Here is a 12,567-nt window from a genome sequence, read left to right as displayed (position 1 = left end):
ACACACACACACACACACACACACACACACACACACACACACACACACTGGTGACATCACCACAACACCACACCACACCACACCACACATATAGCACGATCGTAAACGATCCTGCGTGCAATCTCTCTCTCTCTCTCTCTCTCTCTCTCTCTCTCTCTCTCTCTCTCTCTCTCTCTCTCTCAGCAAATTAATTTAATCTCTGATTGTTAAAGTGTTTTCTTAAACAAACCAAAATATAGAAACCATAGACTTAAGTTGACACTTTTATTTGATGTAAAATTATAAAATAATGTGACCAAAAAATAAGATACGATTTGCGTCAGAACAAACCACAAATATTGCCAAAAAAGCCACTATTACAATACATGTTGTATAATCCATTTGTTAAGATATGTTTCAAATTAAGGCAACTCTTTTTGAAATACATAAATAACATAATATGAATAATGTGCAAGACAAAACAAAATACAGCTACAAGCAGCAATAAGGGGGCCAAGCAATGCTAAATTGCACTATACAAAACGCAATATGCGCTACAAGCCATCGAAACATAATACTGAACTGAACTTGAGAGAAAGAAGACCATGCAATTAACAAAGCATCGGAAACAGCTAAGCACATTTCTGAGGGATTGTGGATATTAAAATGTCATTATTGTATAATGGCGGATTTCAAACTCTTGTTAAAAATTCAGTTATCAAGACAAAAGTTTGCAAATTTCTCTGCTTCATCCACACAACAGAAACAAATTGTAGTGTTCTATTTAGGCTATAGCTTTTCGTTACTATTCCTGGCCAGTCGGTTTGGCCGGAGCCTGGAATCGAACCTTTAAGTCTGCTGGCAAGCATAACGTTTTGCCTTCTGTCATGTGACGTGCCCCTGTTTTACGAGGACATACATCACAAAATAGAAAATTAATTTGGTCAAAATGTCATTTCCTGCTGTCTTTAAAAAGTGAACATTAATTAATAAGATCATGATTTCTGTGTGGCAATTTAGATTAAGCCTGGATAAGCTAAGGTTCGATCCAGGGCCCTTCTGACTGACATGTAGACACTCTTGCTTCTGAGCTACCACAACCCCAGAACTGAGATTGAGAGAAAGTAGCCCATCCACAGTTATTTATTTATTTCGTTTTTATTTTTCATAAAGCCATGCCCTCTACAATATTTATTGGCTCATGGATGCTTCATTTTTTTCACGTACAAACTTCTCTCGAACTGGGAGTTTAGATAATAGTGCATAGATTGTGTGTATAACGTTTCACACAGATTGCTCAGAAATCCCAAGAGAAGTACGGATTCATTTTTATTTTCAAACTACTGAAAATGTCCGAAAAAGTTTGTGTGTAAAAAGTTTTTTGCAGATTGCTCCTCCTGGAGATCTCAGGAGAAGTTCGAATTGAACTATGTTTCATATAATAAAAAATGCAGGAAGATCTACGGGTCTAAGGGTCAAAGGTCAACGTGGCCAACGTTTTTCCTCATGAGGAGACACATGTGTAATGAAGTTTCACAGCTGTTCAATTGACTGGTGTAGCGCCACCCTTTGGCCAATGGTTGTGAGTTTTACGTTTTTCATGACCCTCTACCATACTGCCAAGTTTCATAAAAAAACAATTGTGTAGATAGTGAGATAGCGGCAGAAGAATAATACAACTAACAAATACAAAAGTGTGCCTAAGCGTTGTGTGCTTGGCCCCCTAAATATTAAATGAATAATCATGAATGATAATACACATATGAACATCTAGGTCTAATGTGAACACTTCTGCAGAAATGTTGCATATATTAGTGGGCCAAAACCTTTGTGCTTTTGTTTTCCATTTGTGAATAAGGAATAAATTGTAGTTTATATTTGCCAGCCAACCATTGATTATTGGACTTATTTTCTTTTGTTTCAGTGGCTAAAAGTTCATCACAAAAGTGTCACAACACCCACTAAATTAAATAATTCGTGCTCTTATACTTTCATGAGAATCTGTTCAATGTGTTTGTACAAATTCACCATTTTTATTTACAATCATTTAATCTCTCATTATTAAATTCACTGTACATATTTTACAATCGATAAACTCTGCAATTCATAACAAATTGGACGATATGAGAAGGAAAAGAAAAGAAAAGAAAAGAAAGCAAGAAAGAAAGAAAGGAAGGAAGAAAGAAATAATCTAGGAAGAGAAATTAAAAAAGGACAGAAAAAACTATTTAACGATTCACCCATAAAATCCTCAGTGTTTATTAATTTGTAACTGTGAGGGTACGAAATGTAACCAAATCGACCTGTAACGGCTCCATTAATGGGTCATTCCAGAATTGGAGGACATTTGGGCTTCCGAATTTTTGAAAAAATAACTTTCTATTTGACAAATTTCTGTTATATATTCATCAATAATAGGTAATATACTATCAAAAGCTTGATTAGCTCAGCTCAGGCATCAAAAGTATTTTTATTACATGTTTTATATGGGTTATAGTAACAGGGCTGCAAGTAAAAGTAACAGGGCTGCAAGTAACAGGATTGCAAATCTATGCTAATGTTAGCTTTTTCTCAGGAATAGAAGCTAGCTGTTTAGCTAGATGTTAGCATTTACGAAGAGGACAAACTCACATAAATAAATAAGTACAACTTTTTTTGTCAAGTATTTATCTTATTCTGGAAATATGCATAACAGGGTTGCGTGAGGTAGGTTGAGACATTCAAGTAAGGCTGACAATGTTATACAAATATGAATAATAGAAGAGAGGAGATGCCTTTGCTCTACCCATGATGTTAGGAAAGTGTTTGATGATGTCACTTCTAGTCTGTCATGTGACTCACACTTTTCTTCTTCTTTTACCATGCAAAAAGGTTTAAGGTAACAGGGTTGCATGCAAGTTGTGGGACACAGGTTCCTTGCATAATAATACTTATTTAAAATATTAGGTTAATTAAAACATATGTTTCCACATCAACAAGAGACATCTATGAACAAAATAATGTAAAAGAAAGTAGATTTAAATGTCATTTTAACAGTTTTATCTGAGATTCAATTTGGCAACCAAGGGGGTGGGACAAGAGAAAACTTGCATTTTAGGGGTACTACAGACTTATTTGGTATTTTTTTAAATGTGTTTTTTTTTTAAATGCTCCAAGTTGATTTAGATTTGGTCTCAGGACAAGTAAAAGTTACACGACAAATGCATTATTTAGTATTTTGTAAATGGATTATTTGACATTTCTTGGGTGGGACGTAAAATGTCCTCCAATTCTGGAATGACCCTAATAACACTGCCATAGTCATGAAATAAAGAATAACTTAAAGCCTTGTGTGGAGCCTAAACGCTGTATAAATAAATATCTGAATAAATGAACGGACAAATGAACGAACGAAAAACGAAATAAAAACGAAATAAACAAACAAATAAATAAATAAATAAATAAATATATTGTACATTGTGGATGTACAGGAATTTCAAACTGTGTTCAAATTAACTAGTTCTTGTCTTTAAATGAGAAGACCGTTTTAGTGTTGTGTTGAATGTTGCATAGTGGTTTTATTGCTGTGAAAATTCTTATGATGTTGTTTTTTTGTTTTCATAAATTAATACCCTACTTTGCCATTGGTGCTCAATGGCAGCAAAAATAGCAGATCTACAAGCTCACAACGCTTCGCATCGCGATGCGTTGTTCGCCAGAAATGTTTTGTAAGTGAAAGCGGTTAAGTGTTTCTTTGTGTTATATAAATTAGGAACCAATGAAAAGTATTAACAAGAGCTTGGAGCTTGTGATTAAAAAAAGTAAAAGTTTTGGACCATATTTGGATGAATCCTCTTTTTAGTCTACTTGCATCTGTACTCGTATCTCTTGTACTATGTTTGGTGTGTGTCTGTGTGTGTGTGTGTGTGTGTGTGTGTGTGTGTGTGTGTGTGTGTGTGTGTGTGTGTGTGTGCGTGCGTGCGCGCGCACGCGTCTGTGTGTGTGTGTGCGTGTGCGTGTGCGTGTGCGTGCGTGCGTGCGTGCGTGCGTGCGTGCGTGCGTGCGTGCGTGCGTGTGTGTGTTATAGGTCCCAAGGCAAGTTGGAGTTTGGCCCTGGCAATTAACTGCAACCCTGCATGACATCAATAGATACATAAGTAGACTACAATACATAAGACATAGATAGATAGATGAATGAATGAATCCCTTGCTCAACCTTTATAAAATGTTCTCCAGACGGTTGCCGTTCAATTAAGCTGAATGAATGATTAGTGCATCAGATGGCCTATGACCACGCCACTACCACCTAAAATATACACAACATCAATAATAAATGTTCATTCTTTAGGACTGAGCCCAGTGTTTTCAACGCAATCGTACAGCTCCTTACAGGTCCGTAACTCAGAGAGTGCACGCATTTGTACAATCTAAGAGTTAAATTACAGTAGCACTGATGATTTTACAGTGTAGATTGGAGTCCCCCCCCCCAATGGGCATTGGTGGCCTAATGCATCTCAAACAGGGGGTCCTTGAAATTAAAAACGTTGAAAAATCACTGCTTTAGCCAGTTCTCTCTCTCTCTCTCTCGTTGTTCTTTTAATCATGAAAAGGTGTGTTTATCTCGTCATTGACGGGGTAAATCTGTCCCCGGAGATGTACATCATAGGGGTGGATGTCCGTCGGGGCGGAGCCTCCTCTCAACATGGTGCCGTGCAGCGCGCCGGCACTTCTCCCTCCCGTCGATGGCGCGGTGCAGTAGCGCAAGGCAGCGCCGTAGTGGCAGCTGTTCTTCCCATAATCCCGCACTCCCCCCTCCTCGTGTTTGAGGGAGAAAATCCCATTAAAATTCAGCGGGGGGCTGAGGGTGCCTGAGGGGGCCACTGCCGCGGCGTCAAAGATCGGGGGGCTCGAGTTGGAGCGCTCGGGTGAAGTCGCACTCTCGTAGAAAGTGTCGTAGTAGGCACTGTAAGGCCGGAAAGGCTTGTCCACGCTGGCGCTCTCCCCATCGCCGCTGTGGTGGTGATGATGGTGATGGAGATGATGGTGGTAAGGAGGGTACAGCGCCTCGAACGGCGATCTTCCCGTGAAAGCGTCCTGCTCTGCCATGATGAAATTGCGAGCGTTGAGCTGAAGGCAGCCGGCCACCAGGTTGGTGGTGGGCTGGGAGATCCCCCTGCAGTTAGGGATGGGTATTGTTAGGATTTTATCGATTCTGATTCTATTTATTGATTCCGTTTCTTAGCTAAGAATTCTTTTCAACATATTAATAATAGTGAAAAAAAGTCGATCTAGATGCTCATGTGTCACATTGTGATGCATTGTGAGCTTGTAGATGTGCTATTTTCACTATATTTGAAATAGGGTTTAAGTAATAATGATTAATTAATAATGTACTTTGTCCATTGAAATGTAGTGGAGTCAAAAGTGCAATATTTAAGTTCTATATCCAACAAAACAAATACTCAAGTAAAGTACATTTTCACAAGTTACTTTTTTTCCCTTTCTTTTTTTACACCACATGCCTACCTGCAGAGGGTCTGGACGAACGTCAACAGATCGGGTCTCTTCCCGGTGCTGAGGATCTCAGACAGGGCCCAGATGTAGTTTTTGGCCAGGCGCAGGGTCTCTATCTTGGACAGTTTCTGGGTCTTAGAATAGCAGGGCACCACCTAATGAAACAATGCATTTAATTTTCAAAATCCAATGGATCCAATGTAGTTATTTAGTCTCAAGCTCTCAATACTTTTCCTTGATTCAGATAATTTATAAAACCCACAGACACACTTAACCACTTTCACATGTCTTTTATACCAAAAATTACAAGTGGTAATATGGGGATATGAGGTTTATATAAATAACATACCTTGCGCAGGCTGTCCAGAGCGTTGTTCAGGCCGTGCATGCGGTTGCGTTCGCGGGTGTTGGCCTCCATGCGTCGCAGTTTGACGCGGTCCATACGGCCGCGGGTCTTCTGCTTCTTCCTGGGACCCCTCTGCCGCCGCGGGACGCCGTTCTCGTCCTGCTGGTAGGCAGTGGTGGACAAAGTATATGCTGAAGTAAATACTAGTATTCAAAAGTACAAATTATGAAGTACATTTTCTTGTCAATATAAATACATTGCAGAATTTTAAAACAACATTTTTAAACAATTTCAGCAATTTTCAAAAATAGTGAAGTGAAAACAGCCCATCTACAAGCTCAAAATGCATCACACCATGGGTTGTGAGCTTGTAGATCAGCTGTTTTCACTATTTTTGTACATTTGGGTGCCAAGAAATGTAGTGGAGTCAAAAATGCATTATTTCTATTTGTAATGTAGTGGACTGAAAGTCATGTGCTTGCAAAATAAATACAATAATAATGTAGCTCTATAGGCGTAAGTTCGTGGAAGATTTCTCTCTCACTTTCAGCTTTATTGCTGCTTCACAAACATCCTGTCATTCACAGCTTAAGTGTGAGCACTTCCAGCCAATCAGCAGTCAGCCAATCAGGCGATTGGACTCCACCTTTAAATATCACTGCCTCTGACTGATCCTGTCATTCTCTTTTCAGCAAGCAAGGAGCGAGTAACCTAGCCTGGGATCCAGCCTGCTTCACTACATTCGGCAGACTTTTTTTTCTCTCTTCGCTTCTCAGTCTGGAAAGAACCCTATTGACTCGTTTTGCAGAACTACACTGGAACTACATATGTTACATTAGGCAACGTCGTTGCTGATTGGATGTTGTTCGAACGAATGACGAATCACAACGATCACACTGTTTTTTTTGTCCCGCCTCGCACCACAGACCAATCAGAAGCCACGGTTCGATTCCAGCCGTATGCCATGTCCAGCCTCTTTGGAGAGGCTGGACATGGCACGCTTTCCAGACTGAGAAGCGAAGAGAGAAAAAAAAGTCCGCCGAACGTAGTGAAGCAGGCTGGATCCCAGGCTACGAGTAACCCACCTCCATCCCCAACTCCATCTTAAAGTCTCAATTGTCTAGAGTTGAGAAGGAAGGAGGTTCATCTGCACTGCCACCACCAGCATCTAGGCTCCAGGGGGGTTCTCCCTTTTTAAAGTCTAGAGTCTAATCGTCAAAATGTTCAATAAAACATTTAAATCTTTTATTCAATAAAGCTTTTCGTTTGCAACAACTTTATCTCTCCTTTATTGAACTGAAGTACAGTATTCAAGTAAATTTACTTAGTTACTGTCCTAACTATTGTCACAAGGGCGGGAATTTCACGGCGGCCACGACGGCCATGGCTCTCGTTGCCCCTCTGTGTGGCCATGACGGCCACAGTGGCCTTGATGCCCTGCCTGCAGTCTGCCTCAGCTGATTTAAACGTTGTCTCCTCAGTGCTGTCTGTGGTTGAGAATGACATTCCAAATTCTTATTGGACAACATCAAGTGAAACGTAGCTGCGCAAATAACGAGTGGTAGGTTTTATTTCGAGGCTGATATGAATCGCGCACAGCTTAAAATCCCATGGAAGCTGATGCTTTTGACAGGGGAGAGACTAGAGGGAGAGAGAGAGAAAGAGAGAGAGAGAGAGAGAGAGAGAGAGAGAGAGAGAGAGAGAGAGAGAGAGAGAGAGAGAGAGAGAGAGAGAGAGAGGTGGGGAGAGGGAGAGCGACTAGAGAGACGAGAGATAGCTAGCTCCTGTTTGTTTAACGTTACCAGCTTAAATGAAACAATTTTAACAGACATGAATTTTGACTGTAGTGTGTAGCCTACTAGCCTACCTGTACTGTATGTGGGTGTCACGATTATGTTTGAGTGGGAGCGCCGGGAGCTAACTCTGTTGGCTGAACGGCTGTCTACATGCCGAAAACAATTGCAGCAAAGCAAGGGTCCAACAGACGCCCAATTGACTTCCAACGTCTTTGCGATGATAATCATGGAGCATTTCACAAGTGATGGTAACAGAACAAACAACCATTGCACTCCGCAACCCGAGGACACGTGAGTGTGTGTGTGTGTGTGTGTGTGTGTGTGTGTGTGTGTGTGTGTGCGTGCATTCGTGCGTTCGTGCGTGCCTGCGTGTCTGTCTGTCTGTCTGTCTGTCTGTGTGTGTGTGTGTGTGTGTGTGTGTGTGTGTGTGTGTGTGTGTGTGTGTGTGTGTACGCACGTGCGCACGCACGCACGTGCGCTCGAGTGAGAGAAATGTATAAACACTTGTTGGATAACATTAATGTGAAGGTTAACCAAATGAATGAAAATTAAGATAATCAATAATTAACAAATACTATAGTTTAGGCTAAATCACGTACAATAAACAAAGGTTATTAAATCACAATTCATCTTCAATGACAATAAAAAATGCAATAAAACTTTGAATCTGTGAATGCTCATATGATTCATGTGACCCTTTCTTCAATCAGCGAAGTACAGTGCTGAATGTGAGAAATATTGAGACCAATATGAAATATTGGTTATTTTCCAATACATTATTTTGTGAAATAGTTATATATTAATAGTTATACCCTGTACTTGTACTATATTAAAATGCAATCATCCTTAACCTTTAAGTTAAATTCATTAATTGGACTTAAGATTTGGTGTTTTGCCCTAAAAAAAAATACAACACCAAAGGCCAAGTGGCCTTGACCCTTAAATGATTAAATGATTAAATTATGATTAAATAAAAAAAAAAAGATTAAATTAATGAAATGCCTGATTGAAACTATTGTAACTATAGATTGTGCTGTTAACCATGATTTAAATGTCAGGATTTGGGGTGCAAAACAATTTGAATAGCGAAAACAGCTTGTATTATTTTACATTTCTGGAAACTTTTCACCTCCAACAACATGCCCAAAATAGGGATAGATTGTTTACTGATAATTTCATAAAATTATTGATTATCAATATTTTTGTTATAATCGATCAAATCAAGTAGTTTGATTAACTGTTGCACTACTAGAACAAGTTAAATCTATAGTGGCTACACTCCTACCTGCTGGAGGCCCTCGAATCCCTCATCTTCATCTTCTTCCTCCTCCTCATCGCCTCGGTTGCTCTCAGAGTCCAGCAGCTGGTCCCCTGTGGTTTGGACGGCCAGGAGCAGACCCGCTTTGACCTGGCTGGTGTCATGGTGCTGGTGGAGGAGGAGGCGGGGCTTACTGACCCTGCACGTCCCAAGCTGCGAGAAGCTGCCACTCCTGATCGACGGGCTCTCTGGCATTTTAGGCAGCGACTCGTCAAAAGGTAAAGTCAGCATTTGGTTCCTTTGTGAGAGAGAGAGAGAGAGAGAGAGAGAGAGAGGGGGGGGGGGGGGTATGACAGGGAGGGAGGGAGAGAAAGAAAGAGAGAGAGAGAGAGAGAGAGAGAGAGAGAGAGAGAGAGAGAGAGAAAGAGAGAGATTAATTGTCTATCTATCTATCCAGGGACCATTCTAGGGTTTTTGGTGGCCCAAACAGCACTCCTCGTGCCTCCACCCAATCACACACACACACACTGCTCATAACTGAATGAACACACACACACACACACACACACACACACATGCACACGCACGCACGCGCGCACACGCACGCGCACGCGCACGCGCACGCACACGCACACGCACACGCACACGCACACGCACACGCACACACACGCACGCACACGCACACATATTAGAGTTGTTCACCCAAAAAATGTATTCTATCAATTACACATCCCATGAAGCCTTGTATACATGGAGATCTTTTGTTTTTTGTCGCATTCCTAAGCCAATAATTTGATGACCGGCGAAGTCTCTCAAAGAGTTTGAAGTATTGACTGATGACACGTCTTCAAATTATTGGCTCAGGAACAGTGGTGTCAGTTCAGCAAAAGCTAAGGTATGGCAAGGTTAGGGACACCCCCTAAAACCCCCGAAATGCATAGAAAACTATGCATTATACCTACAGTATAACATACAAACACAATGGTCTTACACCTGCATAAGGTATGGCACCTGCCATACCTTGCCAGGCATACCCAATTGACGCCCCTGCTTCAATTACATTTTATTAAAGTGTCAAATCACAACAAGTTGTCTCAAGACACTTTACATGTAGAGCAGAGACCCGACAGTCCCACCCTGAGCAAGCAATTTTGCGACAGTGGTAACGGAAAAACTCCCCCTTAACTGGAAGAAACGTCAGGCAGACCCTAGGCTCTAGGGTGGGCGGCCTTCTGCCTCGACCGTGTCGGGGGGAAAGAAGAGAGAGAGAGACAGAGAGAGAGATACAAGTAGTAGCAATAAAAAAAACATGTAGGCCAACATGAAAATAAATCACTATCCGTTTAGGATTGATAAACCATACATTTAAAAATAAATAATAAGAATATACATTATTATTCCTCTATTACTTTGCTATTCTAGTAGTGCTATATACACGTTATGTTCTTTTTTTTAAGTGACCATCAGTTCTTCATTAGTTTTTGTGCTTGTTAACAATTTGGCACACACTGCCTTTTCTACAAAAGCGAGGTAATGCCAATATGCGCCACTGGCAACAGACACGGACCTATGGGCGTTTCTACGCATAGGTAAACTAGGCAGTTGCATCCCCCTCCCTCAGTTTTATTTTTATTTTTTGGAGTGGTATAGGAACCACATACTGTATAGTATTTTTCTTGTTGATAGGCTATCTATACAGTATAAATAATCCCACTTCCAATCATTTTGAAGGGCTTGACAAAAAAACATTTTCACAAAGACAACTGACTATGTTTATTTGAACACTGTTCATGCAGTATACTGTAGGCTCTGCCAAGAATGGCAGCATTCAAGTACATCATTTGCTTCTATTTTGCAGTTGGTATTTCAAGCATTCAAGCCTTGTCATGTGCACTGCAATCTTATGTTGTGTCCAACTGCATGTTTATATTAGTCAACATCCTTTTAATATGTTATGAAATAACATATAACATATAACATAACATATATATATTCTCTACTGTTCCTTCTCCAGCTAGGAAAGGCTAACAACAACAACAACAACAACAACAACAACAACAACAACAACAACAACAACAACAACAACAACAACAACAACAACAACAACAACAACTGGCAAACACAGACGTCTGAAACAGTGTAAATGTAAAAACTGGCTTCCTGTAGGTCCCTGCATTATCTAAGTGCATTACCACCAGTTGGACAGTGAATTTACTTGCGTACTGTACTTCAATTGTTTTATTTCAAGTTTTTGTTTTGTTTTATTTTTTTGCAAGCTGGTGACTTTTACTCTGCTACGTTCTAAAATACTGTTCTTTTGATTCCACTACATTTCTAGGAAGGAACTCTTGGGACCGAAACGTACAAAATAAATACATTATTTCAAATACAGTGAAAATAGCCAATGTACAAGCTCAAAACACGTTGCAGAGCGACACATTGTGAGCTTGTGGATAATGCTATTTTCCAAAAAAAATGTAAATTTGAAAAGGTTTGAAAATGTACTTATGTAATGTATGTAATTTGCACCTTTTAATTTTCTTTAGTCTTTGTCTAACACAGATTACCACCAGGGCACAGCTCAGATTCGTAATAGCCGTTGACTTTCATGTAGGCCATTTAATTGGCCAATTAAGCATTACCTGGCCACCTCTGCAGGACATTTGATCTATATTATCTAATATTAAAGCGCGCAGTCAGATTTATTGTCACATTTACATATTTACAAAGTAAAAAAGTGGGTGAAATTCGCTTTCGTACATCGTTCCCATCTGGGAGGGCCAACCCGGTAATTCAAAAAAATGCTGTTTTTCATTTTGATTTCATTATTATAATTTCTTTAACTCCCAGAGACCACTGGAATAAAGTTTTCAGACAGATATAAGAGTCAAACCCATATTTAAAACAATTAAACAAACAAACAAACAAACAAACAAACCACACACACACACACACACACACACACACACACACACACACACACACACACACACACACACACACACACACACACACACACCACACACACACACACACACACACACACACACACACACACACACACACATGGATTATGGTCCAAATGATCGTTTTTAAATTTCAATTAAAAATACAAAAATGGAAATACAAATCCTTTAACTCAGAGTGGATACAAATGGAATGGTTCCATTTGTACCCTCCCTGAGTTATATTTCAAACGGTCTGTCGGAACCGTCGCTAAAACGGCCCCTCGGTTTCTCACCTGTATTTTTTCTTATTTCCCGTTAAATTCCAGAGTGCATCATCCAGCTTCCAGCTTCCTACTTTATGGCAGGTATATGTATTTATGTAAGTATCCTCTCCTCCACCTCCCTCCTTCCCTTCTTTCTTTCCTTCTCTCCTCTCCTCCACTCCGCCTCCAGCTTGCTATAATTCTCTCTCTCTCTCTTGGTTTTGAGGAATGACAGCGTGCAATGCCAACCTTCTAGAAGCTGGTACCCATGCCATCTGCTTGCTTACGTCAACTAGCTATGGTTGGACCACGTGAGTTTTTTTTTTTTTCTATCTATCCCCCCAGGGGACGTTTGAACACCCCCCACCTGAACCCTCTTTCTCCTTTTTCTCACCCTTTCTCTCGCCCTCCCCATATGACATACCTGTCTGTCTGTCTCTCTGAAGACTATTTTCTCTCTCTCTCTCTCTCTCTCTCTCTCTCT

The 12,567-nt window shown here is 40.4% G+C and overlaps 2 protein-coding genes across 2 annotated transcripts in view; both read right to left on the bottom strand.

Moving 5' to 3' along the window:
• Positions 1–12,567, bottom strand: part of mtss1 (MTSS I-BAR domain containing 1) — a 656,873-nt gene that overhangs the window by 102,268 nt on the left and 542,038 nt on the right. The gene's annotated exons all lie outside the window — the stretch shown is intronic.
• On the bottom strand, positions 4,555–9,127 carry LOC311048423 (neurogenic differentiation factor 6-B-like; the record flags this gene model as incomplete). Its single annotated transcript, XM_084061681.1, has 4 exons — positions 4,555–5,131; positions 5,485–5,627; positions 5,822–5,980; positions 8,900–9,127. The coding sequence occupies 4 exons, from the start codon at positions 9,125–9,127 to the stop codon at positions 4,555–4,557; spliced, it is 1,107 nt and encodes a 368-aa protein (XP_083917807.1).

This window comes from Gymnoscopelus microlampas, assembly GCF_963454915.1.
Source record: "Gymnoscopelus microlampas genome assembly, chromosome: 7".
NCBI classification, from domain to species: domain Eukaryota; kingdom Metazoa; phylum Chordata; class Actinopteri; order Myctophiformes; family Myctophidae; genus Gymnoscopelus; species Gymnoscopelus microlampas.
The sequence above is the reverse complement of the archived record's forward strand: the minus strand, read 5'-3'. Positions and strand labels throughout refer to the sequence as shown.